Source organism: Mauremys reevesii, linkage group 14, assembly GCF_016161935.1.
Source record: "Mauremys reevesii isolate NIE-2019 linkage group 14, ASM1616193v1, whole genome shotgun sequence".
In the NCBI taxonomy this organism is placed as follows: Eukaryota; Metazoa; Chordata; order Testudines; family Geoemydidae; genus Mauremys; species Mauremys reevesii.
In genome coordinates this window covers 2137620-2157487 of record NC_052636.1, presented here as the reverse complement: position 1 = coordinate 2157487, position 19868 = coordinate 2137620, and the positions used below count along the sequence as shown (strand labels likewise).

At 50.7% G+C, this 19868-nt stretch overlaps 2 protein-coding genes across 2 annotated transcripts in view; both read right to left on the bottom strand.

Moving 5' to 3' along the window:
- The window catches only part of LOC120381427 (zinc finger protein 883-like), a 244231-nt gene that overhangs the window by 47499 nt on the left and 176864 nt on the right, over nt 1–19868 (bottom strand). The gene's annotated exons all lie outside the window — the stretch shown is intronic.
- On the bottom strand, nt 1358–11240 carry LOC120381399 (nuclear factor 7, ovary-like). The gene is made up of 2 exons (XM_039499591.1): nt 10526–11240; nt 1358–1899 (listed from the first exon to the last, which is right to left on the bottom strand). The coding sequence occupies exons 1-2, from the start codon at nt 11238–11240 to the stop codon at nt 1358–1360; spliced, it is 1257 nt and encodes a 418-aa protein (XP_039355525.1).

The following is a 19868-nucleotide window of genomic DNA, read 5'->3' as shown; positions in this document are numbered from 1 at the left end:
CCCTCGTTCAGGGAAGCCAAGAAAGAAACAAAAGAAAATGGAAGCTAGCTGTTGTATCAGCTGACTAACATATGCACAACCTCTATCTCCTAAGACACAGAAATCTAATCATGTTCTTAAAAAAGGTAAATTTTATTGAAAAAATAAAGAAAACACATCTGAAAACTCAGGCTGTTAGGGATTAAACACCAAAATTACTTTCTTGAGGTCCATCTTAAAGGATACAAGCAAACAAAAGAAAAGAAAAGCACCCAGGGTTAGCCCAGAGGAATCCACAAGCCCAAAATAAAGAATTAAATCTGATCGCATCTAACTAGAAATTCCTGATCTACTTACATATTTGGAAACTCAGATGAGTAGTTTCTAGGTATGATGCATATGGTTTCCCATACCTGGCCCAAACCTTACAGCCTGTTGCTGCCCTGTCTCTCCAGACCAGAGAACAAAGACACACACACAACAGTTTTTCCCAATTTGAAAAGGTATTGGTGCCAACTCATTTTAAGCTTACCTCTTAACCCTTTACAAGTAAGGCAATTAGGGTACAGCTGCAAAAGAGTATTCTATAAATAACTGAATGGCTGGGTGTCTATAAAAGAAAGCTACCCCCCACCCCTCATTTATCACAGCACCCAAGTGCCTATCTTGTGCTTAATCCCTCAGCCATTCACAGCCTGGGGGAAGAGAGGCATATGTCCACCGAATTCACTTGTGTAGCCCAATCCGGTAGGCCTGCTCAGAGGCCACCTAATTCTACATGAAGCTGCAGGGGGAGAGGAGGTGAGTAACTCTCCTGACTTTTAGCCCAGGGGTTAGCTGCTCACCCAGGCTGTGGGAGACGGACTAGTTCAAGTCCTCCTGGAGCTGATGAGCACATGGGATGTGAACAGGGCTCTGCCACCTCTCAGGTAACAGCCCTAATCACCGGCTACGGGAAATTCCCGTGTCAGGCTCCCACAATCTGTGATGTTGAAGCTGTTCCATGTTAGATAACTAATGACAGTGCCATTGGAGCAGCGGGACGGGACCCTGGGTCACCCATTTCCTGGGGTGAGTCCTAACTCTGCCGGCTGTAACAGAGTCACTCTCAGTTTGGTCCCATTAATATTCATTTATTGACCCACAGCCCATTTTGTTATAAAGAAATGGGATGTCGAGTGGTCATAGAGTTCCTGGTCCTCCACACATAGCAGAGAGGCTCAAGTTGGGTTGTAAGAGGAAGTTAATGAACAGAGGAGTTTCCCATCAGGGAGTTCTCTAGCTGGGGATTAAAGCCTGGCTCTTCGTGTGTCTGTCCTCACACTGCAGAGTCCTCCTGTAACAGATTTACAGGCCACCAGAGGACAGGGCTCAGGGCCTACTGGTGAGTGTCACCTGTCCGTCCCTCCGTTTCAGGGCAAGGACGCAGGCTGAGATGGGACTTTGTCCCAAAGAACGGACGGATTCTCTCCTCATCGAAGGAGGCCCCACGGACAGTGTGGATCAGGGCCTCATTATCAGCATTGAAAAATGTCACCTGCCCCTGTTCATAGTTCAGACAGACCCGGATCCGCTTGCTGTTCTGGGGCGGGGTGCTCTGAGAGGAGGGTGGAACAGGAGGTATCCGTCTGTTCCAGTGGATGGCCCAGATCCCCTCCTTGGGGGACATGTCGATCCAGCCTTTCCTCCTCACAGACTCCTTGGCCACCCCAACCATCCAGAATACCTCATCCCCCACCTCCACCTCCCAGTACACAGTCCCTTCAGTGAATCCCTGAGATCCCAGCACCCAGGGTCTTTTATCAAATCGCTCAGGATTGCCAGACAGGTCCTGCTGTTTGTGTGTATATCTCACACCCTGCCGATCCCCAGTCAGGAGGAGTTCAGGATTAGCCGTGTCTTCATCCAGGGTCACACGCACTGCAGGGAAGTCAAGAGAAGGGGTTAACAACCTGGGCACTGGGAAGGGGGAACAGCAGCTGAAGGGAGGGGATCTGCAGCGGGGAGGAGGGAGAAATACTGCTGGGGGGAGAGTTGGAGCTGAAAGAGGGGGAAGGGCAAGGAACAGAGGGACAGGTGATTATAAGTTGAAAATATCATAAATGTGTTATAAGACTAAAAATATGATCACTGCACCTGTCATGAACTCCCCTTTCTGTGACAGGTGGAGCCCCCTCGCCATCCCTTCATGCTCCTCGCCAAGGGGTGCAGGCAGAAACCCCCTCCCTTTGACCCTGTTGTGATACTGAGCCTACAGCCTGACCCTGCTTGTCAGCTCCTCTGTGGGACGTCAGTGACAGTTCCTCAAAAGTCACAACAACCCACGACAATAACTGCCAAGGGGAAAGGTGGTGAAAAGAGCAGGGAGACTGACTGAAATAGCCCAGACAAAGAGGCCTCCGGATATAACTCAAGGACTGGGTTAAGCTCATGCCTGGTGAAGAAGAAAAGTCCGAGACTGGAAATCAATTAACCAAAATTGGTGTGTCAGAAATTGGGCCTAATTGCTGGACAAGATAATGAGTGGATGGGCAATTCCCCCCTATCACTCCATATTGGGGTTCTTACCAGAAAATCCCATGGCAAGAGTGTCAGGCTCTCTGAGACACTGTTGGCAGGTGTGTGGTGGGGGGGGGTGAACGGACTGAGCTCCATCATCATGGCTGCCACCCCCCACTGCTCCCTGGGACCCACCATGACACCATTGGTCCTTTGTCACCCTGAGCTTCAAAGGCACCTGACCAGACCAGGTGAGACCGCGGGACTCAGATGCCATCACCACCTCCACTGGCTGTGGCTAAATCCCAACACCACCTCGGATGTGAGACTTTTCCCCCCACTTCATCATGTGTCCTTTTTCTCCCCTCCTCTTCTCTTTCCTATTGCTCAGCTTTTGCCGTCTGTCTAAGAGGAGTCTGGCAGAGTCGACCAAGACTGCATATTTAGCAACACTGCTGTGAGCCTGTGACTGGAGGAAGCAGCTAAAAACAACACACCAAACAGCCAACACAGTTACGAGTTTTCAGGTCTCAGTGCGGCTGATAACACTGTGAGCTGGGCTGGGCTTCTCCAGCAGTGACATTCTGAGTGAGAGTCAGCAGCTGATTCTCTCTTTCCTGTTTTTTCTCTCTCCCCTTTTGTGTGTGTTTGTCTTGTTTTGTGTGGTAGGAAACCAGATGGGACTTTAACAACAACAGAAACAACAGCAGCTCCAACTAATTCTTCTCTTATCCGCAAAAAAACAGTTATTACCATCTTTAATACCATCTACAAGACTGTCAAACAGGTGGGTTTGCTCTCTAAAAACTCTCTCCAGATAAAGGGAATGAGAACAAGGGCTGTTAAAATGAAAACCTTGTTTAACACTTTACATTTCAATTGTTTTGACTATTTTTCCTTCTTGTTTCTGTATCTTTAACAAAAGGTAAAAAACTAAATATACTGGGCTCCTTGAGTGTATGACTATAAGTCATGTTTTCTAATCCTTTAATCATTTTCATGGCTCATCTCTGACCTCTCTCTAAGTTATCAGCATCCTTCTTGAACTGCAGGCACCAGAACTGGACACAGGATTCCAGCAGAGGTTGCACCAGTGCCAAATATGGAGGTAAAAAAAACTTCTCTGCTCCTACTTGAGATGCCCCTGTTTATACATCTCAGGATGGCATTAGTTCTTTTGGCCACAGTGTCACACTGGGAGCTCAAGTTCAGCTGATTATCCCCCATAACCGCCCCATATTTTCCAGAATCCCCCATTCTGTCACTATGACCTGCACTTTTGGGGTCTGCGTGCATACATTTACATGTAGCCATATTAAAACATATAGCGCTTGCTTGCACCCAGTTTACCAAATTATCCAGATCACACTGTGTTCACTAGGGTGAGTGCCCTAATCAGTGGGCTAAAGGTTATGCACGAAGCCACCTGCTCCTCCACCCCACAGCTGTGTTGTGTGGCCTGAGGTGTGCCTCACAGCCTTGCTTCCAATAAACACCTGAGGCACCTGACTCCAGGAGAGGCTTCTCAGCTGTGGATCACACACAGAGACAGGCACCTCCCTCCAGCTCAGACTTAGATGATGAAGTCCCTGGAAGGGTCACACCCCTCTTCTGAGCATCTCCCATTACCCTGCTTAGAGAGCTCCCCATGCTGGCTTGTGTGGATCATATTAATGCACCTCATGCATGGAATCAGAAGCCTAGGTGCCTAACCCTGTAGGTGCCAGGGGGTGGCTAGCTGAAAGTGAGGCACTGCAGCACTGAGTCCCTTTGTGGCTCTGGGCCTGAGTGCAGAAGGCTTTGGGTGTGTTACATTTCACCCACACGCAAGGGTCTGCACTAATGATAATTGTTTGAACTGCATTTGAAACCTTCCCACCATCCTGTTTTTCCCTATGTCAGGCTGAGGCAAACTCAGAGCTTGTTTCTGTGCGTCAAAGTGAACTTAGTCCAGGGGCGAAAGTAGAAATAGGGACTTACCGGTACGGGGCTGGGTTGGGGCCGGCTCTGGCCCCCAGAAGGAGTGGGGCCTCGGGCAGAAGGGGCGGGGATGGGGGGGTCTGAGCCAGCCCACCCTGTACCAGTAAGTGCCCTTCCCCTCCCCCGCCAGGGTAGCAGCAGCCGCCGAGGTTTCCGGCAGCTGTTTAAAGGGCCCAGGGTTTGGCCGCTGCTACTGCTCCAGGCTCTTTAAACCTCTGCTACCCCAGGGCTCCGGCAGCGGGGCTCAGGGGGATATTTAAAGGGCCGAGGCCGTAGAGGCAGTAGGAGCCCCGAGCCCTTTAAATAGCCCCTGGAGCCCTGCCTCTACTCCAGGGCTCTGGGGGCTATTTAAAGGGCCCAGGACTCCCCTGCTTCAACCGCCCTGGCCCTTTAAATAGCCCCGGAGCCCTGGGGTAGCAGCAGTGGGGCTCTGGCAGCTATTTAAAAGGCCCAGGGCAGTAGAGGCAGTGGGAGCCCGGGGCCCTTTAAATCACCCCCAGAGCCCCGCTGCCGCTGCTACCCCAGGGCTCCAGCAGCAGGGCTCTGGTGGCAATTTAAAGGGTCTGGGGCTCCAGCCGCAGCTGAGAGCCCCAGACCCTTTAAATTGCCGCCTGAGGAAACCAGGCCACCCCGGTACAGCACACTGACTCTTGCTGGTATGCCGTACTGGGGTGTACCACCTTACTTTCACCTCTGACTTAGTGCCAGGGATAAAAGTAGGATTCCAATGACAAATTCCCAGCCCCAATCAGAGAGAATCTCAGTATTCGGTCAGTTTCTTCCACTAACAAAGAAGATCTCAGGAAGGGCAATACCTAAATGGTTTATCTGCCTAGCCACTTTAGCAAAGGAAACATGACCCTAGTCTGCAAATCAGTCAGATGTCTAGCTCTTTGCCCCTCCCACCAGCTAAATGGTTATTTTTACCCTATAGCTGTTGGCTTAATGTTTCATTGTACAAGAAAAGGGACCAGGGAAATTTTAACACTATTAAAATAACAGCTTAACTTACCATGACGTCCTATCGCTCTGCTGCTCTCTGAAACAAGGACAAAGTGAGAGATGAGAACTCCCCTGCACACAGATGCTCTGAATGGTCTGTACTTTCATATGAAAATCCATTTATTCCTAATATAGACTAACAATTGTAGCCAGGATCTCACTACAAACAAACAAGCAGAAATGAATAGGCACTAAATTACCTGAGAGCTTCTACTATGAACTCCAATTTGAGAAATCACCTAAGAAATGTTCAGTGAATCCCTGTTCAGAACAGTCTCAAATTTAAATCCGTGGGAGCTGGGCACCTAAATGCCCTTTATTGCTTTGTTCCTTCCCTTCAAAGCATCCCATACTGAAAACTCTGTTAACTTTAAGTGAGGTTTAATATTTGCAAAACAAACTCTAAAAGAATGTATTATATAAATATTAAACCAAACCAAAACGCAAAATGTCTGAAATTTCAATTAAATTTCTAATCCAATCCTTCTACCAGCTGGAATATTCCTGTCCCCTTATGTGAACACATGTGCATATGTGATAAATATAAGAGTCAAGAACATTCTTACAGCATGCAATACACCCACAACTACTTTAACCAAAACCCTAACCTCATCACCTAAGAAGAAGCAAGGTAAATAAATATTAACTAAATTGTATGGGTTTCATCTTGAACTGCAGCGTGATTAGCAAGAATCTTCACTTCCAAAGGAAGAAAATTATTTAGATAAAATCAATAATCCTGCAAAAGCAATTAAAAGTTGTCATTTACCCTGATTCAATACTTTAGGAGAACGCTCCAACGGTTTGGATTCCATCTGCCAAGACATTGTGTCTGATCTGGATTTAGTATTATGACACTGATAGAAAGGTGGGAAATGCAAGGCCCTGACAGACAGACGCCATTTGTCTGACACTTCATCAAGATGCCTTCAGGAGCTATCGAGGGGAGACAGCTCAATAGACAGACAAATGTAACTGGGACCCAGCTGTGTGCTCAGTAATGTGAGAGTGGCTGGCTCCCCACATCCCTAGAAATGTGAGTTACAGGCAAGGGAACAATCACAACTGGTCTAGACAAAGAAGCTTTCCTCACCAAGTGAATGACGGACAGAAAAGGGGGAGGAATGGATGCTGATGATGTGTGTATTTCCATAGCCAGTAGCCTAATGCAGATTCATGCCAGGCAATAACTAAGGGAACATTTACACTACGTAAAAAATACTTTATGGCAGGAAGTCTCACAGCCCAGATCTACTTTGAGACTGAGCTCCAGCCCAAGATGGAACATGTGCGCCGCTATTTTTAGTCCTATAAGGCTAGCCCAAGTCTGTACATCTGGGCTTTGAGACTCACTGCTGCAGGGTTTTTGTTTTGTTTTGAATTTTACACATACCCTGAGAGGCCTCCCAAGGAGAGCTGGTTGGAATTTTTCCAGTGAAACGGAGTTTCATCAGAAAATGCCAAGCTGCTGGACCAAAATCTTTTGTTAAATCTATTAGACATTTGATGAAACCTTCAGTGAAAGAGGATAAAGAACTGTTCTGCCCAGATGCTGAGTGAGGCTGGATGAAAAGACACTTGCAGCAGAGTCGGAAACAAGAGAGGCTTGGTGTTTGCTGTGCTGGGACAGTGCACTTCAGGTGTAAAGGACAGCACAGTGGCAGATTTAGTTAGGGGGGGCCTGTGCTCAGCTCCATTTCTCCCCCCCCTGCCTGGGGGGAGCATTCTCTTCCCCCCCCCCATTTTTCATTCTTTTTTTCTCTATTCTCCCCACCAGTTTTTCCAGATCCACCTCCTCTTCCCATCCTATTAAGCCATATGTTGGCCCTGCAGAAGCCTTTCACATGTAAGAAGTTACTCCTTGCTCTCTCCTGCCCTGTGCTGCTTCATACACCTATCACAGCCAGCAGTTTACTGCGGTGTGTGCGGGGGGAGAGCCCCGGGCTGGGGGGGACGGAGGTGGGGGGGGGAAGGGGGGAGCCCAGGGCTGGGGGGGAGGGCACTGGTGGGGAGGGAAGGGGGAAGCTGTGGCAGGGGCTGTGGGGGGGAGGGCAAGCCCAAGGCTGGGACGGGGGGCAGCCAAATTTTTCTTTGCTTGGGGCGGCAAAAAACCTAGAGCTGGCCCTGATGGTAATGTACCTGTTCTTCCTGTATTGCGTATAGTGCTGTACTCATCTCCAACTGATGATCTTAGATGAAGTAATTCCAGTGAAGCCTGATATCTGACTATCTCAAATCATTAAATTCAAACACACAACACAGACAAAAACCAACACAATTGATTTTGTTTAGAATCTTGTGCTTTTCAAGACAATCTTGTTATGTCTGACTCATGATTTCTGAATGCTTGGGGTAGGCACTGCAGCCTACGAGACTGGCATTCATTTACCTCTGAGTTCCAGCGGTCGAGTAGAAGTGGCTTCCTGTTCCTGAACACTCATATTTTCACTCCTACAAAGAAGACACTCTCAGTCATCTCTGCAGTGACTCTAACAGGAATGTAAGGGGAAATGACAAAGGCAAATGTATATACAGTACCTGCTTGATGTGCTTGCCTGTCCCTGAAAGGAGAAATGGGAGAACTATCAATAATATTCTATGATTTAATAAAACCACCTGAAAAAAAACAGCCAGAGACCATTCCCTCTCAGTGCATGACCAAAACACCCTGTATTCACGCCCTACCAGCTACTATCATGTTCAAATTATGCATTGTGAGGTATCATTTAAAAACTAACACACTGATCATTAGTAGTCCTGTGTAATGTATGTACAAAATGTGTATTAAGAGCTATGAACTACATTGTGCATACCGAACAAGCCTGGGGAGGTGGGTAAACAGGTTCTCAAAGACAAAGGACAAGCTGACGCCTCTAGCTAGGTGCCATCAAAGTAGATGGACAGTCACTTGCCAAGTGGCCATTCTTTGGTAATGGAGGGGGGCAGGAACAGGTCAATCTGCATTTCAGCAAACATCACAGAACCTCTTTCACCACCAGACTCTGTGTCTCCTTCCTTACAGCTGGAATAAACTTGATCTGGGAGTAACCTTCAGGAAACTGCATTTCAAAGGTTGGATAGGGGGTGGGGTCCCAGGGGGCCTGTCAGAGGGCAGGGATGTGGATAGGGGTTGGGGGGCAGTCAGGGGACATGGAATGGGGGGGCTGGATATGGGGTGGTGTTGGTGTCCCTAAGCATAACCCTAGGTAACTTGGGGGGGGGGTGGAAGACCACGAGTGTCAATGAAGCCCCCCTGCTCTAGGCCTAAGTAAACCAAGCCCCCCCCCCCATGATGAACTTTAACCAACCTAAGTGGCTTCAAAACAGAATGTGTAACAGTTCAGTTATCAGTTGCAACACAGCTCAAATCGGTCTCAAGATAACTGCAGAAGGAAAGATCACTAACAAGCTGCAGCTGCCAAGGTTGATGTAACTGCTACAGGGGGAAGGAGAGGGGGGAGAATCAACTTGGGTATAAAAAAAAGGGAAACTGCTTGTATCAGTGTGCTTGATTTGAGACGTGTTAGCCTCCTTGTACCCGCTTTGAGATCTCAAATAAACTTTGTCTGCTTCTCCACCCTGGTGTGTTCATTGGCGCGAAGCACACCGGGCAACAAACCCCGCTGTTGCCCCCTCGGGCCCTCTGTGCCGGCAACAGTGGGATCCTAGGGAGCAGTTAGTGGTGGGGGATCCCAGGAGGGGGCAGGTGGTGACCAGTGGGTGTCTAATTTTTCCCACCCCTGCGTGGAATGAATTTTGTTATGCACACCAGTAGGGAGGTGATGTGTGACGCCTCACCTTCATATTGCTGCACATCACAAAATTCATGTGGTGGGGGTGGGGCCAAGGGGTTCTGAGGGTGGGAGGGGCCTGGGGCAGTGGTTTGAGGTGCAGGAGTGTGAGGGCTCTGGCTAGGGGTACAGACTATGGGATGGGGCCAGATTGAGGGAATTGGGGTGAAGGAGGGTGTTCCGGAGCTACTGTTTGGAGAGAGGACTCCCCCCATCTCTACCTTTTCACAGCAGCACCTGGGCTGGGAGGAAAAGGCACCTCTCCCCACTGTGGCAGCTCTGGGGTGCCCAGCCCAGCAGGTTCCAATCGGGGCTGGGTTGGAGCTGGGGGAGGGCTACCCGGGCTGTGGCAGTGGGACTCCAGGGCCGGGCCGTCAGGGCCATTCTGGCAGCAGCAGGGGGACTTCAGGTCTGGGGCTGTGGCTGGGTTCAGGCTGGGGGAAAGGCACCGGGTTCAGGTCCTCCCTCCCCCGACTGTGGCAGGTCCCCACCTTGGGCAGGTTCCTTGAGCACCTGTGTAGGGGCGGTGAGTTATATGGGCCCATGGTGTCCATGCTCCTGGAATATCAGAGCCTGGGGGTCGTGATCCACCAATGTTCGGGGCTGGGTCTCTCTCCCGGCCCCACCTGCCACCCCCGCAGGCCTCCCCCAGAGCATCTCCCAGACATGAAAAATTTAAAAGGACCACGAGCAGGGCAATGGGGCTAAAATGGCTTCCTCCTCCCGCCCTCGGTACACGTGGCACGCCACGCCAGGAAGCGGCTGGCATGGAGAGGTGTGGACTCTGTTCGCTGCCTCTGCCCCTGCTCAGAGTGTCAACTCTGCCACTGGAACTGCAGCCAGTGGGAGCTGCAGGGGTGGTGCCTGTGGGCAGCGGCACACTGAGACCCCCGGCCCTCTCGCCTAGGAGCTGCTACCAAAGGGGTGTGCAGGATGCTTTGGGGAACTGCACCCCAACCCCCAGCCCAGAGCCTGCCCCCTGCACCGCCTCCTGCACCCTGCACCTCTCCCGTACCCAAACTCCAGAGCCTTAGGTGAGTGTGGGGGTGGGGAACTGACCCATTCTGGGCACCACCAAAAATTATACAAATCTGCTGCCCCTGATCCTGTGGTTAGGTCCCAACAGACTGAACCTGTCCAGAGAGGAGAGGAAATAAGGCCCTGAGGGGGTTTATTACCCAACAAAAACACCCCTACCTTGGACTTGTGGGAAGCCTTTGCCATGGGAATCACAGCGTGAGAGCGGTGAGCCGAGGATCCTTTGCAATCCTCACAAACGTGTTTGCGATCCTCCTTACAGAACCAGGTGAGCTCTTTGCCATGTTCCTCACAGACATTCCCGTCCCTTCTGCTTTGTCCTGGATTTAATCCTGGTTGTTTGATGGACTCAAGTATTCTGCCCAGCAGGGTGTTAGACTTGAAGTCTCTTTTCTGGAACGTGGCTCCACACTGAGGACAGGAGTGTCCCACACAGCGCTGGGTGATACAGCCCCAGCAGAAGTTGTGCCCACACTCTATAGTCACTGGGTCTGTCAGATAATCCTTACAGATATAACAAATGGCATCATCCAGCCCTATCCCAGCTAAAGATGTTGGGCCCAGGGGTCCCTGACCCTCAGCCTGACATTTCTCAGTCTCTGGTGGAGGAGGTGTCTCCATGGCTGCTGGTCTCCGTCCATCCGTCTCCTTCCCGGGCTCCGTCTGTGGCTGCTGGTCTCTCAGTCCTTCCGTCTCCTTCCCGGGCTCCGTCTGTGGCTGCTGGGCTCTCAGTCCTTCCGTCTCCTTCCCGGGCTCCGTCTGTGGCTGCTGGGCTCTCAGTCCTTCCGTCTCCTTCCCGGGCTCCGTCTGTGGCTGCTGGTCTCTCAGTCCTTTTGTCTCCTTCCCGGGCTCCGTCTGTGGCTGCTGGGCTCTCAGTCCTTCCGTCTCCTTCCCGGGCTCCGTCTGTGGCTGCTGGGCTCTCAGGCCATCCATCTCCTTCCTGGGCTCCATCCGTGGCTGCTGGGCTCTCAGTCCGTCTGTCTCCTTCCCCGGCTCAGTGTGTTCTGGTGTCACTGGTGGGACGTGCCTGCTGCTGGTCTTTGCCCTGCTCGGTGCAAGGTGAGGTGAAGAGAAGGGAGGGGCCGGGGGACGAGACGAAGGGAAAATAGATGCAAGGGGAGGAGGAACTGGTTGGGAGGGATCAGGAATGGCAGTTAGAAAGGGCGGGAAAGCAGCTCTGCCAGACAGGCCCTTGCCAGTGATCATGGGCAGGGAGGGAGTTTAGCTCCATGTTCGGCACTGGTGAGGTGGACACAGGAACACGATGCCCAGTTCTGATGGCCACATTTTGAAAAGGACGTTCAAAAAAGTGCAGAGGGTGCAGAAAAGAGCCACAAATTAGACTTGAGGGCTGGAGAAAATGCCCTGCATGGACAGACTGAAAGAGTTCAATCGGGTTAGTTTATCAGAAAGAGGAGTGAGAGGTGACTTGATCATGGTGTGTTTGTACCTCCACGGAGAGAACACACTGCGCATTAAAGGGCTCTGTAATCTAGTGGAGAAAGGCAGGACGGGAGTCAATTGCTCGAAGTTGAAGTCAGACAAATTCAAGCTAGAAATAAGGCCCAATTTGTAACAATGCCAGTGATTAACAAACTCCCCAGAGAAGTGGTGGATTCTCCATCTCGGTCCAGACAGGTGCCTTTCTGGAAGGATGCTTTAGTCAAACACAAGCTACTGGGCTCAGTAACCAGGAGAAATTCACTGGCTGGTGTTACACATGAGGTCAAACTAAATCTAATGGTCCCTTCAGGATTTAAAATGTGCACATCTATGAATTCCAGCAGGGCTGAGATCATCTGAGGCCTCAGTGCTGGAGAAACACCATAAATACTACTTCTACATTAAGTAGGTTGTGGATAAAGTGTGCCCATCCCAAGAATCTGTCTTGCAGAAGGAAGTGTGGGAAGAAAATTCATGAGTGTGAGATCTGAGACTAGCACAGTCACTTTCCATCCAATTGTGATTTTGTGTTCATACTTAGAATAAAACATTAATTGTTACACCATGACCAGAACCCACAAGAACAGTCTGTTATTCAGTAGTGCTGGGGCTGGGTTTTCCTGCTCCTAAAACCAGACAAATAAGTGTGGTCAGCGCTCAGAGCCGAGTTTGATTCACTGTTTCCTGCCCCTCCCTGCCCACATCTGCGCTGGGAGCCTGTCACTCCTGTGGTGGCTGTTGTGTAGATTGTGAGCATCCTGGGCCAGGGACGTCTCTTAGTTACATGACTGTGACTGGGGTTCCTAGGCGTTAACACACCATCCCTGATGCTGATAACCATTCATAGAATATCAGGCAGGAATTGTGGGGCCCGATTCGAAAGAGCAGCCTCCAAAGAAGAACCCTCTGCCAAAGTGCCACCGAAGACAGCAGCAGCACTTCGATGGCAGCTCAATCAGCTGCCGCTGTCTGCAGCAGCACTTCAGCGGAGGGTACTACTTCTGTAACAGCAGCTGTCTTATGGAAGTTGTGGGGCCTGATTCGGGGGAGTCGGCCTAAAGCCGGCCCTGATATCAGGTTTGGAAGGGACCTCAGGAGGTCACCTAGTCCCACCCCCTGCTCAAAGCAGGACCAACCCCAGCTAAATCATCCCAGCCAGGGCTTTGTCAAGCCAGGCCTTAAAAACCTCTAAGGAAGGAGATTCCACCAACAGCAAACGGGGCAATACAGAAATGTGCTGACTGTACTGTGGCCCTGGCTGCCTCCTTCATCACTAACCCACCTCAGAGTAATACAGCACCACCCCAACCCCTGAACTCCCCAGGGAGGGGCCCCCAGGGCCACCAGCACAAACGTGGACAGGGGAGCTGGGTTGGGTGGAGGGAAGGTATTAGAGGGAATTACTGATCGCCTGGGGACAGACACGTCCAGCTCAGAGTATTGGGGGAACAGGAGAGGGCAGGGAGCCATTAGCTCAGCTGTAAATAGGGCAGAGATCTCCTGCTCTAACCACTGGGCCTGTTGCCTCTACCTAGCCTCTTTCTAGCCAAGTCACACAGACAACACACATGGTGACAGCCCAGCCTGGCAGCCCCACTCCAGCTGCCCCCTCCATTGCTTCCCCCGGGCTCTGCTCGGCCTCGTTCCTATTGAACATGGCAGCTACTTTATAGACACACACGATACAGCCCCCTCCCTTCCCTCCCACTGCTCCCTGCTACCCCCGACTTGCCCGGCCTCACCTCAGGTTAGCAACAAAACGGGGTCGGCATGAAGCCTGGTCTGAGGATTCCTATCCCCTGCCCCACCCAGAGACCAGGGTGAAACCCTGTTAGTCAGGTTTACTGGGCCCTGTCTCAGCACCGGGAGCTGGACTTGGTGATTCTCCAGGGCCCTTCCAGTCCCACGTTTCTATCGGTGAGCTCTGGCCCGTCTGAGACTCTCTGGACCTCAGAGCCTGACCCAGTGCCATTGCAGACCATGGTCACATTCCCATTGGCCACTGGGTCTGGCCCTAGTGCACATCTCACCACCTGTGTATTGCACTGTGTGTTGTCAGGTGCCTAGTGACCCCCAGGTCATTGTTACAGGGGGCGGCGGAGCTGATGGTTCTGCCCCATCTGTTAAATCTCCTCTGGGTTTCCAATGAAACCCTCAGAAAGTAACAATGCCCTGGGGGCCGATACGAGCAGTTCTGCAGGGACACGGCGAGTCCTATTGCTGCAGAGTCTGACGTTCACATCCCAGCCCCATTCGGGCCCAGATCAGACTGAGGTGCAGCTTTCGGTGTGAATGTGGCAAATCCCAAGTAACTGAAGAGGAAGGAGCTGAGAGAAACTAACCATGGGATTTTAATCAGCTCTCCTTTTATTTGGCCACATTATTGTTTCCATGAAAAGAGGCTCAGCCTGGTGAGAAGGAGGGAAAAAAAAGTATTATTTAAAAATTAAGGGTAAAAATTACCAAGATACCCTGATTACTGTCCAGCTCTACCCTCCATTCCCCAGGGCATTCTCCCCTCCCCCATCATTCATGATGCAGATGAGATGACGACCTTGGGTAACAGCAGCAGGAAGGTGCAGGCAGGGAGTGCAGGGTACAAAGGGTGATAACAAGCAGCAGTTTATGGAGTTGCGAGGGGAGTGGTGTCCAATGGGAGCCTCTGGGGTCAGAGTCTCCTTTTTTTTATTGCACATCATTGAACTATGGTCTGACAGACAGGTCCTGAGTCGGGGTAACAGCAACACTGAGCCTGTGTGCCACAGAAATCACTGTTAGGAAACAATAATTAAACACCCACTGCCTGTGCTGACAGAGCTCAGGGGATCTGAGATGCTGCAGGTGCAGCTGTGAAGGGAGTTCCAGGGTCATGCTGCACAATTCCCTGCTCTGCTACAGACTCCCTGAGTGGCTTTAGGCAAGTCATTTGAGCCCAAAGTGTCAAAGGTGATTTGATGTCTAATGAGGCAGTTAGGTGCCTAGTGGGATTTTCAAAGATGCCTGGCACTGAGCTTCCAATGAGAGTTGGGTGGGGTGGGGGTTGAAAATCCCTGTAGATGCCTTGCTGGAGAGCTGTAACCAAGCATTTTATCACTCTGGGCAAGCAAGCATATTTGTGTTCCCTGGAGGCAACACATGGGGGACAAGTGCCCCCTTGGATTTCTGCCTTCCATTCAGCACAGAGATTTTCAAAGTGTGGGAGGCGCCTTCCAAGGGCAATGTGGCCCACGGTTTGAAGATTGTAATGTCAAAAATTGCACCTGACAGAGTTTGCTACCAGGACCAGTTACTGAAATCTGTGAATGTTCGTGCTGCCCTATCACAACTTGCTAGTAATCTGGTCTCTCATTGCTCAGGAGTAGCAAATTCTGATGGACGCTGCAACTATCCATCACAATTTTCTGCCTTTGGCCCATGTTTAGCAAATTCGGACCGACAGGGTAATGCTTGTTACAATTTGCTCCCAGCATCACCACCATCTGGTTATGGTAGACAATGACAACAGGTCACCATTCATCAAGATTTGCTACCCTTAACCAGGAGATGATGGGTAGCAAATTATTATGGATAGTTGATACATAACCATGGTGCACCACACTCTGAATCAATACAAGTTCTCCAGGTGAGCACACTCACCACTGACACAAAGAGCCAAGTAGACACGCACACAAGTGACATAACTCCAGTGACTGTATGCTGATGTAACTTCAGTTAACATAAGTTTGAAGCGTAGATATGGGCTTAGGTGTATGAGTTCTTTGGCAGAGGAAACAGAAAAAGTATGAGACTAGGCCAAGATTCATTCAGGGATTTAGGCTCCTACTTTTGTGGATCTGGGCCTCCTGCACCCTAAAGGCTCAGGAACAAAAAGGCACAAAACAAACCCAATCTCACTTATTCCTTTTTTTAAATTTAATGACTTGGGGGTGTATAACTCAGGATTTTTTAATTCTTGTGGTTGTCAAGCAACCTTGCGATTGTAGATGTTTGTTCATTATGTTATGAAGGGCAAAACTATAACTGGGTTCAAAAAAGAATTAGATATTAGCCAGAATGGATAGGTCCATCCTGGCTAATAAGTTCTTGGACCTCAGGGATTCAACCCCATGCTCCGAGCGTCCATAGCCCTAGTCTCTGATTGCCAGAAGCTGAGAGTGAAAAACAGGATCACTCAATGATTCCCTGTTCTGTTCATTCCCTCTCAAGCACCTGTCACTGTTGGAAGACAGGATACTGGGCTAGATGGACCTTTGGTCTGACCCAGTACGGGCATACTTATGTTCAGTAAAAATTACAGTAGATTTTTGCCTTTGAGAATTTTGCCTCTGAGAAGGATTTAATATGAGATAGTATACTGCCCTCAGCGAATGTGTGTACTCCTGTTGGAATTCTGCAACAATACGATGTCTCCAAATGCAACTGTTGCAGAATTCCAACAGGAGTAATATTTGGGAACCAAGTTCTTCACACAAGCAATGATGTGAAAAAGAAAACACTAAGGGGTGGTTTGAGAGGCAAAATAACAGTTGAGAAAGGCAACCCCCCATTGATGGATCAAATGAAAATGGATTATGTGACTTCCAGTCTGCCAAAATCTCTCCAACAGAATAAACTTGTGGTCAGGGCCGGCTCTAGGTTTTTTGCTGCCCCAAGCAAAAAAATTTTTGGCTGCCCCCACATCCCAGCCCTGGGCTCCACCCCCCCCCCAATACCTCCCAGCTGCCCCAGCCCTGGGCTCTCCCCACCCCACACACACACACCTGCACCCTCCTTCCGCCGCAGCCCTGAGTCACTGGTAACTCGCTCCCAGGGCGGGTCATTCAGCAGGAATTTTGGATGTGCACAGAACACAGACAGGATTGGGTCCCATATGGTTACAGCGCTGCAGTAAAGTGGAACAATTTTCAGCTTGTGTGATTGGAGGATATCTGTATGCATATTGTAAGCCTGTCCTCCAGAAATGAGGAAAAGTTGAGGTGCCTTTATTATTCTTTTGTTCCACTCTTTCTTTCTATGGGGAATTTGCCAGTGCAATATCACTGTCTTCCTTTCAAACAAACAAAAAAAAGGCAATGGCTGTTGAAAATAGCAATTCCAGTCCTAATAACCACTGGGAAGCATTTCTTGCTCAATTTTATCCCATTTTTTCTACACCAAGTTACAGTGGATCAGTATATTTGATTGGGGAGAAATGAAGTAACAGCTGCCCAAACAGAGCTTGAGCACTCCTGAATTCTGAGGTGTTCAAATCTGGAAGGCAGGTGCTGGGTGTGGGGGGGGAAATGGGGGCGGGGGAGGCTGGGGGCTCCGCAGGGGAGCACGGCAGCATGTATGCAGCAGTGTGTCTGGAGCTGTGCGGAGCCAGACACGCTGGTCTAACTGGCATGTTAAGAGGGCTGGGGGTTGGAGAAGGGGTAGGGTGTTCCGGGGGGCAGTCAAGGGACAGGAGGGTTGGATGGGGTGGAGGTTCGGGCAGTCAGGGGACAGGGAGAAGGGGGTTGGATGGGGCAGAGGTTCGGGGGCAGTCAGGGGACAGGCAGCGGTTGGCTAGACATGGGAGTCCCAGGGGTTTGTCAGGGGACAGGTAGAGGGTGGGGTCCTGGGGGAAGTTGGGGGTTTCAGGAGGGGGCAGTTGGGGACTAGGAGTAGGGTGGCTTTGTTAGGGCGTGGGGTCCTGGGGTGGGGTTAGGGGCAGGGGTCCCGGGAGGGGGCAATCAGGGGACAGGGAGCGGGGGGGGGGGGTTTGGATGGGTTGGGGTTTCTGTGGGAGGCAGTTGGAGGGAGTGGATGGTGGCAGGGTGGGGCTTCCCTCCCCTGGGAGTTTCCTGTTTTTTGACTGTTAAAATACGGTCTCCCTGCCATCCACAGCACTCCCAGCACGCTGCCGCATGAGGTCCCCCTCCTTCCTTTCCAGTTGGTAGTGGCCAAGGGAATGCTGGGAAATGTAGTTCTTTCCCTGCTCCAGGGCTGGCTCTATAGGCAGGGAGCTAACCAAGGAACTACAGCTCCCAGAGCCCCCGGTTGGTTCTCAGCTCCCATGCTGGATCCCTGCCGCCCCTGCAAATGGGCTGCCCCAAGCAGGTGCTTGCTTTGCTGGTGCCTAGAGCCGCCCCTGCTCACAGCCAGTGATGCAGAATTCAGAAAGCTGAGGACTGTTCATGTCTGCTTAGAAGGATGTCCAAGCTGCTCAGGTCCACTTCTGCCAGTTTCTCCTCCGGCTGGGGCTCCTGGACAATTCCTCTGCAAGAGCAGCTGCAAAAGCCAAGCATGAGCCATAACCACACAAAGCTCTATTGATTCTTGAAATCTTGCCCTCATCCCGCCTCTCTTTTCCATTCCAGTGGCCCCCCTTGATGAACAGAGACCAAGTTAACACTGATAGTAACTGCTCCACTTAGCTCCCACTGCCCCTCCCACTACTCCAGGGCTTCCAAAACCTAACCTGTGGGGATGCACATCTGCTGGCGGCCTAAGAAGGGAGACGGCACAAGGAAAGGCAAGGATAGAGAGAGGGTTTGTGTTGGCCAACATACTAGAGGAGAGAGAGAGAGAGAGAGAAACATGGGAGGAAGGCAAAAACTCGCCACCTGGAGTCATGCTCCTGGATCTAACCTTCTGCTGCAGATGACACAGCACTACTGGCCAGAGAACTGACCAGCCCCTGAAAATGAGGACCTTGTCTCCTTCATAACCACAGCTACTCAAAAACATTTTCTTCCAAACACAGCCCCAGCGAAGGGGGCGTCCCTAGCAGGAGCAAGGTGGGCTGTGAGCAAAGCAATCATCGAAACAGACACTTATCTTATTGAGAGTGGCGATTGTTCCGCTCCCAGCTGGATGGCTTTTTCATGCCAACAATAATTCTCCAGATCCAATCGCTCTTGATCACTTTCCATTGCATCAGGGCAGTAGACTCTGACTTGTGACTTCTTTTCCCTTGGTACTAAACCCAGCACAATGGGGAAAAACAAATCAGTTCCCATCTCAGTCTGCAACGTGCATAGGTTCTTCTTCTCACATCTACCGCACCTCAGGGCTCCGCCCGCAACCCTCCTCCCATTGCAGCTTTAGCACTACAACTAAAAAGCAACCCACTGCACCTACATCCAAAATACTCACTCTGCACAGGAGACTTGTGCCTTTGCCTCGTCTGAATCCCACAGAGCACCGTGTCCAATGAAGAAATTCACAGCCTCTGAACAAAACTGGAGCGAGTACAGAGGAGGGATTCCAAGCACTGAGGGCTTACTCACAGCCAGTTACGTGGGAGACAGGAAGCTGAGGACTGTTAATCTCTGCTTAGAAGGATGTCCAGACTCCTCAGCTCCACATCTGCCACCTTCTCCTTCGGCTGGTGCTCCTGGACAATTCCTCTGCAAACACAGCAAATAAGCCAAGCAAGAGCCATCAGTACACAAAATACAATTGGTGCAGGTAATCTTGCCCTCATCCCTGCCTCCCTCTCCCATCCCATCTACATCATCTCCACTTGAACTGAGACAGTCAATATCCACAATCACCGCTCCACTCTAGCGCCCACTACCCTGAATTATTTTTGTCCCCTCCTACTTGTTTGTAGCTGCCAAGACCTAGCCTGTGGGGATGCATACGTAGCACTCCTGCCCGTGTCCTATGAAGGAGACAGCACAAGGAGAGGCAAGGACACAGAGAGAGACAGACAGTCAAGATGGGCAGGGATAGTGTCCCTAGCCTCTGTTTGCCAGAAGCTGCTAATGGGCGACAGGGGATGGATCACTTGGCAATTCCCTGTTCTTTTAATTCCCTCTGGGCTGCCTGACATAGGCCACTGTTGGAAGACAGGATACTGGGCTAGCTGGACCTTTGGTCTGACCCAGTCTGGCTATTCTCACATTCGTATGTTAAGCAGCCTGTTGCACCTGCATCCAAGAGAGTCACTGTGCAGAGGAGACTTATGGTCCCTTCTCCTGGTCTTAATCCCACAGAGCCCCATGGCCAGTGAGGAGTCTCAAGGCCTCTAAAGAAACTAGAGTGGTACGGATGAGGGATAGAGGCCGTAATTGTTCACTCACAGCCAGTCATGGAGAAGGCAGAAAGCTGAGGACTGTTCATCTCTGCTTACAAGAATGTCCAGTTGCACAGGTTCACGTCTTCCAG